The sequence below is a fragment of the Dicentrarchus labrax genome, unplaced genomic scaffold (genome assembly GCF_905237075.1).
Source record: "Dicentrarchus labrax unplaced genomic scaffold, dlabrax2021, whole genome shotgun sequence".
Lineage (NCBI taxonomy): Eukaryota > Metazoa > Chordata > Actinopteri > Moronidae > Dicentrarchus > Dicentrarchus labrax.
In genome coordinates this window covers 6,965,294-6,982,521 of record NW_026136716.1, presented here as the reverse complement: position 1 = coordinate 6,982,521, position 17,228 = coordinate 6,965,294, and the positions used below count along the sequence as shown (strand labels likewise).

Here is a 17,228-nt window from a genome sequence, read left to right as displayed (position 1 = left end):
GTCAATCAACAATGTATCTCACTTGTTACGTTTGGATTTATAAGTCAACAAGGTGAAAATACGATACTAAATATGTTGAAATAACAACCTCAAAAGAAGTCAAACATTTAAAAAAAATTAAATATTTCTAAATTATTTGTATTTATTTATTGGTTTATTGACATGGGAAAGGGCACATTACTGTACTAACATTACTGTAAATGTGCCAGCCAAGATGCTGCTTTTCATTTGCAGTCCCTGGGCAGATGTTAAAAAATAACATTGGATTAAAATTACAAAGGTTATTGAAATCATTAATTAGAATTCAGAGAATATTAATGTTGGTAAAACACACAGGACACCATTATACTACATCGCCATGTACTAATTAAAACAAGACATGCTAACAATGAAACAGGGAATAACAAAGAATCAATCAGTGAATGTTTGCCTCAGAGTTTGGTCTAAATTAAATCAACTGGCCCATTATTTTACAGACTTTGCTCATCTTATTGGAAGTTTGTGAAGAGGGCCCTCGAAAAGTCCCACATAAATGTGTGAAAGGTCAAGAAGAGTTACTGTTACTTGCTCTGCAATCAGCGGCAGAGTGAGTCCCAAGTCTGCGGAGCAGAGCTGCAGGTGGTTGAAGGAAATCTGACAGCCAGCCGGAGGTTTAACCTTCATTTGTGTGTCTCTTTGTCCACCAGGCAAGAAGAGGAACCCATGGAGGAGGAGGAACCACTGTAACAGAGGGAAACACGAGGGTGTCACACTGTTACCATTGACCTCTCCGGAGAACGCCTCTTTGAGCTGCGAAGAGTCTCGACTGATCCCTTCATTTAGTCCCCCTAACCCCACTCACCACGTCAGTCACCTTGATTGGCGGCCCCTCGGCCAAAAACGAGGGAGAGGGGGTGGGCTCAGCCTCAGAGTAGGGAGCCAATCAGGAGACGGAGGACTGAATTGAAAAGAAAAAATTAAACATAACAGCGTCGCTCGGCGGCGCTCGCTCAGAGACACTCTTTTTTTTTCTGTCAGTCTTCGCACCCCCACGTTAGCCCACAGCGGCTAACCAAGTGACCAAGGCAGCGGGCGAGTGTATTTGGAGATTGGGGCGAGATCAGGTCTCGTCATGGAGCGGTGCAGAATCATACGGTGCTTTACACAGCTGCCTTCTGACCACATATAGTATGGACACCAGGGACAGCAGACGTTCCCAGCTGTCAACAGTGTGGGAGTTTCTTTTCTCTTTTCTCAACTATTTTTCCCGACAAAACAAAGGGCATCGCGGCAACTGACGTAATATTTCACAAGATGCGTTCACTGTGGACTGCCGAAGTTTGAGTAGGCTTTTTGCAAAGATTTGATGACGAGACTGTCGCCTCGCTGGAGCAGCCTGTCGTTGAAAAAGGTTGAGGAGTGCCTTGGTGAGGGGGTCCGCTGGATCGTTCAGGAAAAGATTGCCTTAAGTCAAAAGATTTTTCTCACTGAGGAATCGGCGCCAGGGGAGGGAGACGGAGAGTTTCCGGGTCCTTTTTGGGGGGACAAGAATGACAAAAATAAAGCAAACAATCTTTCAGCATGTTTACTTGGAACGTGACGAAGACAGCATTTATGTCTCTCACAGCCTCTCTTGAAGAGTTACTTTACTTTTGGATGGATCTATTTTTCTGTAAAAAAAGAAACGCTTTGTAAAGGTAGTTGCCAGCTTCAGTAGAAAAACGGTGCAAACATGGAGACCTTCAAACAAGGAAATTAGATTGAAAAACTCTCAAAAAGGTTTAGCCTTTGATGTAGCTTCCCTTTAACTGAAGTCATTGCTTTGTAAACACATAAAGCATGCATTTGAGCAGAGAGACCAGACATTTTCGCAAGATTTTTGAATGTTATCCAAAAGTAAAAGCCAAGCAAGAAAAGCCAAAGCATGAGTTTGCATTTACAGTAGTACTTTCACTCCACTTAGCTGGCAAGTCGACAAACATTTCTTGTATTGGCCCTTTCAGATAAGGCTCCCAGTACCCAGTTCAATGTTTACTAATTTAATCCTTCACAGATCAAGTGAGCATTTCTGTACGTGCGCCGATCGGCCTCTCATGCTTTGCCGGTTGGCAGCTACCTTGGTTTGCTAGTGTGAGCTAAACATTAGTCATGTATATTGAATTGAATATATTTTGAGAGGCAGTAATCGAGTATTGCCTGTTTGTATCTACATGTATGAGTTCCACACCAAGTGGTCAATTTACAATATCAGAAAATGTGTTTGGTAAGCGTGTCCACTTTTTATTTTTTATTTTATAAGATTATTTTTCTAACTTTTTTCATCCATAGATTTTGTTCTGTGTTTTTATCCGTTTTCTGGATAGTTATAGGGCTGCCATTCACACACTTAGTACTATTGTCACCTCTTGTTCAAAACTTTCTTTCTTTCTTGTATTTATCAAAAATAAGGAGCAACTCTTTCTTTCTTTCTTTATACGGCTCTCTCGGCCTTTCTGCATTTTCATCAATTGTGTATTTATAACATGTACTGTTTATAGGAGATTTGTATATGGAAAATTTATAAATGTACTCTAACTAATGACAGCTATGATATTGTGAGCGACAAACAGTATGGTGTACGATATTACTCCATGAACTTTTAAAAAAAAGCAGCATATTTAACTCGTCATCGACTGCACTGTTTTGCCCTCACGTGAAATCATTACACGGCACTGCAATTGACCTTTCGAAACACCTTCAGAGTAAAACATTTGATCACTTTGTTGCCTAACTGATACATTTTCCTCTCCTGCATGGGTGATATGCACTTAACCTTCCGACTGTGACAACACATCCAAAAAGAGGTTTAGAGGCCGTTTTATGTAGCTAGCTGAGTTTAACTGGGCGGAGGGGGCACGTATGTTGAAAAAGTGGATTTTTATCTAGTTTTGGATGGAAAACATCAGCCGATTATTTTAAAATCTCTTTCTGAGTATGTGTTGCACTATCATGTTTTGACTCTCCATAACACCAGTCTAACTCCTTCTAACTATCATGCTTATTTTAAGTTGATATCATTTTATAAACTTGTAAAATTTGAGCTTAAGTTGATTTTTTTTTTCATGTCTAACAAAACATTCCACTTGTTACTCATTTAATTTGGCTTTTTTTTTTGTTGGGGGTTTTTTTTTGTAGAAACTTTAATACTACTCTTTTGTTTTTGCCGTCTGCTCGCGCCAACTTTAACTCTTTGCATGGTTTGTGAGTCAGCATGCCTGCTTGTCTATGTAATAAAAATGTATTTGCACAACAGAAGAAGAACACTGGAGGACTTAAAAAAAATAAAACCTCCCACGGCAACTCCCAAGAGCACCAGGCAGGATGGGTTTCTTCCTCTCTGGTGTGCAAACTATTCAAAAGACCTTGTCCAAATGACTCCACTGAGAAACATTTGATATTGTTCTTATTGAATATCGTTTCCAATAAGTGATTTTAACATGATTCAGCACTTACAACATGTATGGACTGTGCTAAAGAGAAACATGCTCTGCCAAACCTCTGCTACATTCACACCTTAAAAAGACTCTCCCAAAGAATGTTCCTCTTTCAAAGATCTTTGAACGGGCGCTGTTACGGTAGAGAAATGACGGCTATCGGTTTTGGAAAAAGGGCATCGTCGTTTTGATTGTCACACCCACCTCGGCCAGTTCTATATATATAACCACTGTGGCTCAAGAGCAATTCTCGGTTTACATGTAAATGGATAAAAAACTTATTTTTTGTTTGTTGTTTGTCTCTATTGATGAAAAATGTTATCTTTCTTTGGGACCTACGCTTTGGACATTTCATCTCTGACGTCATCTATAAAATATATTTCTGAAAAATAATCTGAGCTCGTGTCATTTCTGTTTGCAGGTTTTGATGAAATGTAAGAAGAACTGGGGTTTCAGAAAAAAAGGGTCAGGATTGGGGAACTTTTAGTGCTATTTCAGGATTTTTTCACATCAATAACAAGACGCAGATACACTCAGAATCAACAGAGATTGTCTTATCACTTGTGAAGACATTTAAAGTGCGTTATCCCTTCATCCCTCACAGGAAGGCAGAAATTCAGATTATCTAACTGATGATGTTAAATCAGATTATCAGACTGACAGAAAACCTGAGGAATACTCAAAGTCCATGTTAGCACAATCCAAGTGTAAATAATCAGTGCTGCTGCTTGTAGTTGAATTCCTGAAATGTGTTTAGTTAGACAGTTTAACCCTCAGTGTTTTTTTTTTTTTACAAAATATCTCAGATGCAGATCTTCCAGCTTCTGGATCTGAAGACCATAAATTAGCTGCCCAGCACATGACAGCAATGATGGTAAAAAGTATGCCACGACTGACTGAGGCAGACAACATACGAGAGGCATGAAGTCTCAGCTGACTTCTTGCTGAGTGGAAAATCTAATTACAAGAACCAATATCACAAGTGTGCCTGTTGGATGCAGTCAAAGTCCAAAGAAGCAACCATCAGGTGACCACCTCCTCAAATTAAACATTCTCTGCTCACTAAAATGTCAAGAAATTGTGAAAAATTCCCATTATTATTTCCAAAAGTCCAAAATATTAAAATATTCAGCTTGTTTTGTTGGACCAAGTGCCAAAAACCCAAAGATATTTAGTCTATTATCATAGAAGACAAATAAAACCAGCCCAAACTGTCTTTTACAATGAATTTGTTGGCTTTTTTTTATTTAAAAAATTTTATTGACCACATTGACACTGCTGGTTTATTTGTAGCAATAAGATATTCCTTTACAATAAAATAATAATTAGTGCATTAAAAAATGATTACAAGGGGGGAGGAAGAATAAGAATGACAATAAATCATAAAATAGTTGAATGAATGAATAAAAAGGGTACGAAGGTAATATATGCATGTGTCTCTTGTCATGAATAATAATTGTTTAATGAATAATTAATGAGAATATGAAATAAATAATTCGTTTGGAGGGTTTTAACAAGCAATGTGGGATATTTTTATATTTGAAAAATGATATATATATAACAATAAATATATATAATATATATAGCACATACAACAATACAAATGGGTTTTTTTTTAAACCAGATAAAACATGAACATAATAGAATAAAACATCTAGTAAAAATATAAAACACTTAACACTAAAAAGCCCATTTTTAAAAGTGGTTAAACAGATTTAAAATAATAAATAGTGTTTGTTAATCTTATAAATAGGCCTCAGTGTGTTTAGTAAACAATACAGCAGCGTAATAGGTGTGTCAGTGGACTCCTACACTGTCCAATGAGGGGAGGGCACTTCCCTTTACCATGCAAACACTGTCCTGATATTTCCTCTCTGCACACTGTCCCCACCGCCGCACCAGTGCAATGCCAAAGCTGCAACATTAGCAACCTAATTTTCCCATCTTCATAACCCTTAAGTGGGGAGACCTGTCGTACTTTCTCTTTTCTTTTTTTACTCTTCCTTCTTCCCTTTTCTCGAGCAAGCCGCAGCGGCTCTTCGGACATGCCTAACATCGTGCTTTTTAGCGGGAGCTCCCACCACGACCTGTCCCAGAAAGTGGCTGATCGGCTGGGGCTGGAGCTGGGGAAAGTGATCACGAAGAAATTCAGCAACCAGGAGACATGGTGAGCAGATCTTTGATTCACAAACGACGCTTGTTGTTGTCTTTGCTGGTGACAGTTTGAAGCAGTATGCGTGTATTTGAGCTGGCAGGGCGGATATAGTTGCTCAGCCTCGGTATCACATGTGGGTCGGTTAGCTCGAAGCTAACAATAGTTTACTATTCAGCGGGCAGCGCTGTAACTTCCACACGTGACCAGCTAGCCGCATGTAAACACACCCGGCTAGCAAGCTAACTCCAGTGCGCCCGTTATCGGACAGTTTGCTGCTCTCTTTTTTTTTCTTCATGTCGTTGAGGTTTTTGTTTTTTTTAATAAGTGTGCCTGGCTGGTTTGTGTAGCTGGTGGTGGGGGAAAAAAGAAAAAGAGCCAGACCGGCAGAAACAGAGAGGTTGTGAATTACGTAACGTTGCATTGAGTCCGCTGCGTATCAAGCTAGCTACGCTAACTTTACGTCTGGTTCCCGACGTAAGTGTCGGGCCAGAGTTTTGTCCATGTGTTGCAAAGTGTTTCCCCACAGTCCAGTCTGGTACTCCTAACTATGTGGAACAAACCAATATATGTGAAGAGCTAGCTGTGTGTTTGTATTAGCCCGTTAAAGTGTTAACCCCGATGAGTTAGCTGCAGTACAGTAAACTGGGGGGGGAGAGTGTGTCCGATAATAGATGCTGGCTAACTTACTGTCATGTAACTTAAATGTACCTTAAGCTGGCTCACAAGGCATCTGACAGCAGAGCTAGAAGCACTAAAACAAATAACCTCGACCACAGCAAACACGCAGATGGATGCATTCAATGTCAAACATTGTCTCTGAGCTGAGAGGATAACTCGCAGCAGCGGTTCAATGAGAATAAAGTTATGTGCAGGTAGCTCTCATTACTGCCTGTTTGGACGCTAGTTAACTCTCCACTGCTTAAATCACATGCACTTAATTTGTGCTCATTTCCTAGGCTGAGCCGACCATTAGTTGAATCAATGACTGCACGCTAGCAGCCTGTCTGGTTTAATATTAGCATCACAGAGGACTTTTAGTACTTTTACTGCCTGTTTTGCTGCCTGGGCCTTGGACAGAGTTCAATCAGCTCATGTAGCTTGTTTGAACCCTTGTGCAGGATGACCTTCTGGCTTCATGTTGGCCTGGTTGCTTGACTTTGTCCACCTGAACTCATCACAGCTCAGTGTGTCCACTGCAGCTGTACATTCAGCATATATCTGCATGTATGTGTGGTTTAGGGTGTGATCAGTGAGCAAATCCATCTCATCTGAGTGCATTTTATTCTGTTATTTCTCGTTATAGGAAACCATGGGCTGCATTAATGTGTTTTCTGATCCTGTGGCTCAGTGAGCACGGCATTAACATTGTCTGAGTTGGATTTTATTCCTGCTGGGGTCACTCACTGATACGCTCACTTTATTGTAATGCACTCTGGATAAAAGCATCCAGCATTCACCAAATGAGATGTTCTTCCGTAATCTTTCTTTGCATGAGGACTAAAGAGTGAGCTCCAGCACCACAGCATCCTCCATTAAATGCAGTCGGAGCTTGTAAAGGTATCTTGACCCCTTTATCCCCTGTAAGACCCTCCCGGCTGGTGACGTTTCCACCCACAGCTCTAAAATCCAGGGTGAAACTGTTGATTATCCGTGCCGAGGTTTCTCTCCAGGGAATACAGCTGTTTGGGCGCCACAAAGTGCAAAACAAAGATTATTTTCTCGTCCTTGCAGGCTAACGGGGAGGTGAGAACGGGACACAATAATAACAGCTCTTCTCACAGCTTCAACACTGGTTTTGCTTGGTGACTTGCTGAGGTCAAGGACAGAGGGAGTGGATTCCTGGAAATTAAATTGTGGGAATACTTTTTGTTTGTTTGCACTGGAGGAAATATACTAATAAATATTTTATTGACCTTGTTTGGGGTTTTGAGCACAATCGCTCTAGTGTAGAGCAGTGATCCTGATTTATAATACATATCCACAATTTTATTCAAAGATGGCAGGGCTGCGGCAAAAGAGGACAGTTGAAGATTAAAGTACATTCAGGAAGAAAATAAGCCTACAGTGGTTATATGTGCAGGATGTTCTGTCTATTAGGTACATACACTATACAGCAGTAATATTTATATTTTAATACGTTGCAGAAACCTACTGTAGTAGAGGATGAGCTGAAAGAGAAAGAAGCGGAAACACACCTGTAATTTGAAAATACAATTTCACAATAGAGATTTCTGAATGTGAAGAAGTCCTAATGATCCTGTGAGCTTTACTGACACACTGTCCGTAAATATCCTGGATGGAGGCAAACTCACAACCACTGATGCTCCGGGCTGTCCACCGTCTGTAGCGCCTTGCAGTTGAGTTGTCGTACAGGCGGGCTTGTGTTTATGGGCCTTCCTCATCACGTGGCATCAACCTCACAGGAACTTCAGTTTCCAGCTGCACAGTCCTAGAGCTCGGTGTCAAGTCTGGAGGGGACTGACCAAAAACAGACCACAGAGAAAATGAGCCTTAGTTACTGATCAGATTAGTAATCTACTCCTAAAGTAGTATCAAAAACAAGAACCAGCACCTATAGCTGTTTCTGCTGGAGCTGAAACAATTAGTTAATTAATTGTTTGACTAACTGAAAAAAAAAAAGATCTCAAATTGTTGCCTTTGGTAGCCAAATCTTACATTTCAAGCCTGAAAAAGAGGGATGCTAATAAACTAGCTCAAACAATGTGAGTGGCAGCCTCTATCCACAGCCATTTTCTACCTTTACAGTCAGACTGTGGCCTCTCTTAGAAAAACTCCAGGCCTTGTGACTGCACAGACGGGCCCTGACTCTCACCCTGTGCAACTGTACATGTCCAGTGGTCACATGACGGAGGCCTGGGTGGGGAGACCTGGTCATGTCCCACAGAGGAATGTTTCACACACACACACGTGATCTGTTTCAGCTTCTGTGTGTGTGTGGGGGAGAGAATGACTGAAGGGACTCGGCCCAAACATGTTTCTTGACTTCCAAGGCAGCTGTGTCATACGTAACTTTGTACAGGTTTTGGCTGAATCAAGGCTGAGTCAGTGCTCCTGAAGGCAACACTGAGCTTGATAATAAACTGTATTAATCTGAGAAGATTGTTGCAAAATGTTAACACAGTTGTCTGAAATCTTTGCTCTTGACCTCTGACCCTGAAGCTCACACCTTTCCCTACTTTGTCGTCCAAACAGTGTGGAAATCGGCGAAAGCGTGCGCGGCGAGGATGTGTACATTGTGCAGAGCGGCTGTGGCGAAATTAACGACAACCTAATGGAGCTGCTCATCATGATCAACGCCTGCAAGATCGCCTCCTCGTCCCGCGTCACCGCCGTCATCCCCTGCTTCCCCTACGCCCGGCAGGATAAGAAGGACAAGGTAGAGAGAACACACACACACACACACACATCAGCACCCATAAATCCGTTTACAGGCCTGGTTTAACTATCCAGTCCTGTTCAACTGTGAACCGTGATTTATGGTGGTAAATAAAATCTGAAGATGGTGACAGCAGCGGGTTGTCTCATAAGTATTGTACTTTTAATGCAGACATATTGCTATGGAAACTATAGCTGCAACAATTAGTCAATTGATGGAAAAATAATTGCCCCCTACTTTGATCATTGATTATTCTATAATGTAATTTTTCATGCATACAATGCAATTCAATAATTTTTTTGGACTGCTCTAATACAGAGACGTCTTTCTTTTCTCTGTTTCTTATATTAAACTGAATATCATTTGGCTTAAACTGACAAAACAAGCGTTTAAAAACATAACCTTGGCCTTTAAGAAGCCCTGATGGATATTTTACACTAATTACAGAGTCTTAGGTTAGTACTGCCAAATAGTAACAGCCATAGTATGCATACAGTGCTGTGATCTATTATATAAATTGATATTTTGGTGGTATTTTAACCTCCCCTATTCAGTATAAATTGTAAACTATAAAATAATTGTCAACAGATACAACTGTAACTCCTCCTGTGGACACAGTGTAAGTGGAGACTGCTTTATAAACAGATGATGAATGAAAATGTAGTAAACCTCAGTTGTAATGATATTAAATATGTCTTTATAAGAGAAGTAAGAGGTCTTCTTTATAGGAAGACATTACGGTGTTGCAACTCACTTATTATGTGTATATATATAAATCCTGGGGGTATTTCCCCTACAGCAGGTTGAGCAAACTTTGCAGTGACGTATGCATGAGAACACTCTCAGTGAAATATTCCTGCAGCGCTTCAGTTTGCCGCTCTCGGAAAATCTGAAATTGACCCATCAGACATTCCAGCAGGCCGAGAAACGGGTTCACACAACCTGCTTATCTTGTAAATCATTATCTTGTATTGCCTCAGGTGTTAATGTAGCTACAACAGCAAATTGGGTCCATATGAAGCAACAACAGAGCTGAGGTTTTTCCACTGAAGAGTGTTACAGTAAATTATTCTCACGTTACTCCTCTTTTCTTTCCCTCTGCCTGCACAAAAGCGCCAGTTATTCAGTATGAGCTCGCATTAATGTAACATGCAAGGGTCAGAGCTTCTGCAAACACATCCTCATCTACATGTCGACTTGAGGGATGCAGGGAAGTTTTTTATAGATAAAGATTTCATTCTGTATAAACATGCCACTTGATGGCTTCCTGCAGGACTGTGTGGGTGTGGGGGTATGGGTGTGTGTGTAAGTCCAGCTCACATTTCACAACACTGAAAGTTTTTTTGATGTTTTCTCAAGAGGAAGCTTGATGGTAAAATCCTCCTGTTGTAATGGTTTAATAATGTTCTTTAAATTAAAAAATGTGCCATTATAAACTGGAAAATTAGCAAAAATGACTTGTATACATTTTGATTATTAAAACGTATTTGTTGGAGTACATGGAACAGATTTTCACATTTTCTTTCCAAGACAGAAAACAAAAAAATTTTATTAATGACTTTTTACTTAACTGATCTAATCCTGAGACTTTTAAGTCATCACTGACACTGTAGACTCTTCACTTTATCCTGTTGCATTAAGCATCAAACCTGGATCTCCAAACTGCATATCCCCTGAGCCCTCGCACAGCTCAGCCATCGTCTCCAGGTAGTCGAGTGTTGTGTCAACAAGCCCTGCAGCCCGCTGCCTGACGCTGTACATCTACACAATGTTGGCTGGTTATGGTGACCAACCATAATGGGAAGGTCACGGGTGAAGTTTGGCAGCTACAAGTCCTGATAAAATGTCCTCTCAGCAAAATAAGGCTCAATGTCAAATGCAGGAAGTCACTGGGAGTTGAAATCAATTTTGAAATACACTATAAGTTCACCATAAAGGGTTCTAGGACTGTATTTGCATGAAATAGAAAAAAGAAATCCTTCCAGTGTGGGTTTTTTTTTTTGTTGGTTTTTTTAAAGTTTCAATATTTCTTTCTTACTTACTTACCTCAAGCGACTGTGTCTTGATGCTTGTCCCAGAGTCGAGCACCCATATCAGCCAAGCTGGTGGCAAACATGTTGTCTGTGGCCGGCGCCGACCACATCATCACCATGGACCTCCACGCCTCACAGATCCAGGTCAGTACACAGCAAAGTGTTCATTTGATTTGAATTTTAGCCCTCTTTTATGTCACAATTAAGTCTGTAGATAAATTGACTACATGTCAGTTTATATAAATTATTTTGTATTATGAGTATTTTTACTTTAAAGAGCAACTTGACACCGGTTTTAGCTCAAACATGCCCCCTTCACCAATTCAGACAATGTTTCCAAACCCGGACTGCTAGCTTAGCTTAGCTTAGTGAGGCTTCAGGTTCTCAACCTTTTTGGTGTCAAGGGACCCCAAATTGATACACATCAGGCTTGTATGTGATAAGATGTAGTCTCAGGGATCCTGATCTGATACTTTTTACTCATTCCATAACTGTCTATTGTGTAGATAAACAGTGAAGAATGGACAGAATAAAGAAAAACCCTGCGGGTCCCCTGATCCCGGGTTGAGAACCAGTGGAATATGAGAGATGAATGAGTGTTAAGAAGAGCGTTAACAACAAGCATATTAGTTGTCGTCGTTGTTGTAGTAGAATTTGTATTTTTATAATGACTTAGCTTACTTGCGACTTCATAATGATAAAGGTTGATTTCTCTATTTATGTCGGCAGTTAGGAGGGGCCAATGTAGGGCTGCACAGTTGATCGAATATTAATTTGGCATCCCATAATTAAATGAACGTGATCATCTACGATATTGACGTTGAGAATGAGCAGAAGGCTCATAGAAAACTCTGCTCCATATCAAATTAAGTGCTTCGTAAACTAAGAACCAGCCCACAGGGTGTCTCACACACCTTGCAGCTGCAGCCTGGATGCTTTTATCCCTGGAGAAAATGAAGTATTAAATTACTGCTTACAAAAAAACGAGCATTTCCTACGGCTGCAGCTTCACATTAAAAGCATTTAACTGGCAAAACAAGTTGACTTTATTTTGAAGTAAGCTAGTCACAGGTCTAGATTGAGTTACATTTGTGCTTCATGCTGTTTTATTTCCTGCGCTGACGTTTGTTTGAATCTAAAATTTAGTGCATTAGTTAGTGGTGTTGTCCATGGAAGGAGGAAAGTAACTGTGTGCTGTTGTATTTGTTTGTTAAAGGGATTTTTCGACATCGCTGTAGACAACCTTTACGCAGAGCCTGCTGTTCTGCAGTGGATCCGAGAAAATATTCCAGAGTGGAAAAATTGTATCATTGTGTCTCCAGATGCCGGCGGAGCAAAACGGTAAGATAGCAGAGACCTTGTTGATGTGCACAAGTTTCTTTAGACGGTACTTTGTTTGCAGCTTTCACCATTTAGAAGGCAAGCTCCAGCTGGTTGCCTCGACGAGGTTAAATCAAGTGGATCGCAATAAAAGTCAGCAGTTAAAGGTGTCAGTGTTTAATGGGTCCTTCTGTTTGTCCTCGGTCCAGCGTGACGTCCATCGCAGACCGTCTGAACGTGGACTTTGCCCTCATCCACAAAGAGAGGAAGAAGGCCAACGAAGTGGACCGCATGGTGCTGGTGGGTGACGTCAAGGACCGCGTGGCCATCCTGGTGGACGACATGGCCGACACCTGTGGCACCATCTGTCACGCTGCCGACAAGTGGGTGTCATTAATGGTGCTGTCCATTTGTCTCTTAAAACCCCCAGCCCGAGTTGGAAAGTGTAAATCTCGTGACATTTCACCGAGACACGCCCCCTTTTGGTACCTCACAGTACACTGAGCTAAACGAGGACACCGCCCATATTGAGATGTATTTTCTTTGTATTTGTACTACGCTGGTCGTTTTAATGTCGATTTTAAATGCTCTTACACACTTGTTTACATTGCTGCTTTAGTCCGGTCACCAATTTATGCATTGCACGGTGTTGCTGTTCGTGCAATACAATGTAAAGTTTTGTTTTCGAGCTGGTTTGCTAAATAGGCTAATGTAGCTAACAATAACACTAGCCTGCCACTGCCCCTGGAGGCCCCTGGAGGCCCCTGGTGGCCCCTGGTGGCCCCTGGTGGCTCGAGACAAACGCCACAGCACTTGTTGAAATTGAAATAGGCGAAAATGGCAAAATATTATTGAAATGTAAGACTTGCAATAACGGAATTATTTGAAATGTTAGTGTTTCTGTAGAAAACCATTATTATTTCACATTGAGCTTGTTTAGAAGAGCCACAAACAATAACAACACAGCTGCTGCACTTCTTTCCGACTCGTAATGCCCAAAGACAACTGGAACGCTATAAGTGGTACAAGCCAGGCAATTACGTCACGTTCTCGCGCCAGAGTAACTCAGGCGGGGGATTTACGAGACAAATGGATAGCACCATAAGATCCTTTATTTATTCTACTGTTTGTCATTATGTTGTTGGTGTGATGGACAAACTAAGGGCGACACTTTAACTAGAGATCACAGCCTGTTAAGTGTTGGAGGGCGTGTACAGACTTCTGCATAAGGATGTGTGGTGACTGCAGCTTATTGATATTAAACTGATAAGCTGCTTTTATCAATTGAGAGATTGCAACACAAGTGCGTGTACAACAGAGCAATCTCCACGTCATGAAAACTCCACAGAAGGTGAAGTGAAAAACTGGCACTGGTTTAGAATGACATGAATAATAAAACGAGTAAAATACATTTTCCATTTACAGTTTTTATCTTCTCCTTTCAGGCTGATCGATGCCGGCGCGGTAAAGGTCTACGCCATCCTCACACACGGAATTTTCTCCGGTCCGGCTATTTCTCGCATCAACAGCGCCCCGTTCGAGGCCGTGGTGGTGACCAACACCATCCCACAGGAAGAAAAGATGAAAGCGTGCCCGAAAATACAGGTACACACACACACACACACACACACACACACACACACACACACACACACACACACACACACACACACACACACACACACACACACACTATAAGTATATGCAGTATTGCCCCAACACTTGAGTAAACATTGTGTTGCATATAACAACAGTGTTCTCAATTAGATTTTTGCTCTCTCAGCCCATGTTATGAAGCTCTGCCTATTAAAATCCAACCCACTGACACTTGATGCAGGATCATTCTATGCAAACTGTTCTTGGCTCATCCTAAGTGAGCTAACTTGAGTTAGCACCTAGAATTTTACTGTCGGGGAAAAACCTCATCAATCACAAACATTTGATGTAGCTCTGTGAATGAGTTTGTACTTTGTAGTCCATCTCCCACTTCATATACAACTCTACAGGGTTGTTTCATTGTTGTTTCTTACACATTCTGTGCTTTATTTGTTCCTTATTCATACGTTATATTCACACCTGTATCTGGGTATATTGTCTTGATAATCACATCCGATCCATGGGAACTAATATTAATAAGCACTGATTGAATCACAGGAAGCAATTCCATAAACGGAAGATTTCATTTCATTTTTGTGAGGGCAGACTCTCTAGCTTCTGCTACTTGTAACTTTTGTAGGACCTTGATAACATATCCAGATACATTTTAATACCATGTGTAAATGGGGTCAAACTGGTGCTTCCTAAGTATTGTTAAACTAACATTGTTAAATAACAGCTGTTGCCTTTATCATCAGTACGATCATATTTCACCCTCAATCCCCCAAAATACCCTTCACTTAATGGGGAAATAGACACAAAGTTGTTGTTTTTTTTTTTTCTCACATTGGACTTTCCTTTCTGTTTCCTTCAGGTCATCGACATCTCAATGATCCTGGCGGAGGCGATCAGGAGAACCCACAACGGCGAGTCAGTGTCCTACCTCTTCAGCCATGTACCCTTGTAAAGACCGAGAGAGGGCGACCCCCAGCATGCTCTCTCTCTCTCTGCTCCCCTGTCAGGCCACTCTGCTGGCACTTCTTTGCCACATATCCTCCAGAAAGGCCTCGAAAAAAGGGCCCGATGGTTTTGGGCCAACCCCATGTGACTGTTTAAAGGTCATGCCCACACATTGTCTTTTGACATTTTCACCCAGGAGACCGAGAGAAATATCACTTCCTTCTCTGAAGACCAAGTTTGTATTTATGAGTATCTGTTGTCTTTTCTTTTTTTTCTCCTCTTGTTTCAGTTTCAGTCCTGCCGACCTTGAACACAACCGAGGCCTGGCCTTCACTTTAACCAAAGGGTCCATTATGTAACATTTTGTATTATTTGTACCTCCTATTGAACTCACTTTAAATGAAGCATTCCACTATGTCATGTGATTTGAAATATTTTGGCCCCTTTCTGCTTCACAAGGTAATAAAAAATAGTTAGAAAAAAGTGATAAATGTGCCCCTTTTTCCCCCTCAAGTTTTTGCTTTAACAGCTGCAAAATGTATTAAAATATTAGAGCCTAACCCTTAACTAGCTAATGCTATATTGATTGTAATAGTTTATGCTTAGCGCCATCATCAGGCCACAGACGGTAGTTTAAAAAGCTTCACCACTAGTGGACATGTGTGGATGTGACCACAGACACAGACAAGTGTAAAATTAGAGAACACACTTAATTTACTCACTCTCTTCAGGGTTTTTGTAGTGAACCTCATGAATGTGCGATGCATCTTACCTCTGCAGTGTAATTTCTCCCACAATAAGCTGCTGTTAACCTTCTCTGTCAGTGCTATGAAGTCCAGAGACAACTTTCCAAACTCTCCGGCAGGTCTGTTGTTAATTAAAAGTGTCTAATACGAGGTGTTGTGGGTGCTGTGCCCATGTTCCAAAAGGTCATGAAAACAAATTGAGCCCAAAGCTTGATTATAGTGTTAATACTTCAACCGTGATTTGCTCTAAAAAAATTGTCTAATTGTCATTGCAGCTGTAATGGGTCACTTTAGTTCCAATGAGGCAGGTTTCACTGGTTACCTGTAGGTGATTTTTTTTTTTTTATATGTAACACTTCCAGTTGTTTCTTTGACAATAAAGCTTTGACAATGGCTTACAATGGTCCTGCTCTTGTGTCTGTCCTTTTTAACCAGTAATTAGTTGGTTGTTGATTCTTCTGAGAGATTAATCTTTTCCTACATTTCTCATAATGCAACTCAAGAACATCTCTCTCCCTCCCTGGTGAACGCCAACTTCTTTCAAACCCTCATCCTCCAAGCCTGAGGTGATATGACCCTGATGAAATCACTGTGATGTCATCAGAACTATATAAGACATTATACAACAGTTTTTACTGTTGATGACTAATAAGTTAACATTTTTGTGCAAAATTGTGAACATTAGATTGATATGATGGCGTTTCACTCATGTTGGCACACTAATGAAACTGAAGTTGAGGATGAGATAAAAACTGAAAATGTACTTATTATCTTTATTCAAGTACTCAATCAACATTTCAGGTACTTGCACTGTACTTGACTAACAGCTGGAGTTGCTGGTTAGCTTTTTTTAGATAAAAATGTTAAACAGGATGAAATGCCTTGTTACGAGCCCCTATCATATTGTAACGTGTCTATGAGCGTTTTCCCCTCTAACTTCTTCTCACATGTATAGGGAATTTTATGGCGGGACTTTTACTTGTGGTATATTTTTTATATTAATGAATTGCCTGTAGTTCAATCAGCAGCTCAATATTGTCAAAGGTTATGGTCGGCTTCACAACAAAGCTGGTAGGAATTCTTTATTTTGCAGACACTTGGAAATGTATAGTTGAACTCAGAACTTTTTGGTCATAAAGGTTTAAAATGATGAAACATTTAGGAAAAATCTTTAATATGAAAGTGTTAACACATGACATCACAAACACTGAGTTGCCTTCATCTGAAGGAGCGGACGGCCACCAGGGGGAGCCATTTCTACACGCATGTGCACCCGGAGCCGCTGCAGACACATAAAAGTCATGAGGACAAATAAAGAGCCATTTAAGTCCCATTTTTCAGATCAAATGCGGCCGAACTAATGCTTTCTTTTAACTTAAACAGCTGTAGTGATGGTAACCAGAGGTGTACGGGCACCGTGCTGGCATAAAAACTGATTCCATGGAAGCTCGGAGTGACGCATTCAGCAGCACATTGCTACTGTACAGCGCAAAAACACATGAAATGGATTTATTTACATTTCATTCCTCTGGGAGATGATAATATGAGGCTCATTTCAGGGGTTTCAGT

The 17,228-nt window shown here is 40.8% G+C and overlaps 2 protein-coding genes across 6 annotated transcripts in view; both read left to right on the top strand.

The window, feature by feature from the left end:
• The window catches only part of LOC127378385 (histone deacetylase 4), a 55,350-nt gene extending 51,505 nt beyond the window's left edge, over window positions 1-3,845 (top strand). For all 5 annotated transcript variants that reach the window (XM_051427156.1, XM_051427155.1, XM_051427157.1 and 2 more), the window contains one exon: window positions 687-3,845. In XM_051427156.1, coding sequence (XP_051283116.1) covers window positions 687-726 — 40 coding nt within the window. In that variant the 3' untranslated portion in view covers window positions 727-3,845. The remainder of the gene's footprint in view (window positions 1-686) is intronic.
• A 1,465-nt stretch (window positions 3,846-5,310) lies between these two features.
• On the top strand, window positions 5,311-16,060 carry LOC127378402 (ribose-phosphate pyrophosphokinase 2). The gene is made up of 7 exons (XM_051427220.1): window positions 5,311-5,619; window positions 8,821-9,004; window positions 11,083-11,181; window positions 12,254-12,378; window positions 12,567-12,740; window positions 13,803-13,962; window positions 14,828-16,060. The coding sequence occupies exons 1-7, from the start codon at window positions 5,498-5,500 to the stop codon at window positions 14,918-14,920; spliced, it is 957 nt and encodes a 318-aa protein (XP_051283180.1). The 5' UTR covers window positions 5,311-5,497; the 3' UTR covers window positions 14,921-16,060.
• The last annotated feature ends 1,168 nt before the right edge of the window (window positions 16,061-17,228 follow it).

Excerpts from the sequence above, each read along its gene's own strand:
- LOC127378402 (XM_051427220.1), top strand. The coding sequence starts at position 5,498 with ATGCCTAACATCGTGCTTTTTAGCGGGAGCTCCCACCACGACCTGTCC. Across the intron at positions 12,741-13,802 it reads ATCTGTCACGCTGCCGACAA|GCTGATCGATGCCGGCGCGG; the intron begins GTGGGTGTCATT and ends TTCTCCTTTCAG. Across the intron at positions 13,963-14,827 it reads AAGCGTGCCCGAAAATACAG|GTCATCGACATCTCAATGAT; the intron begins GTACACACACAC and ends TGTTTCCTTCAG.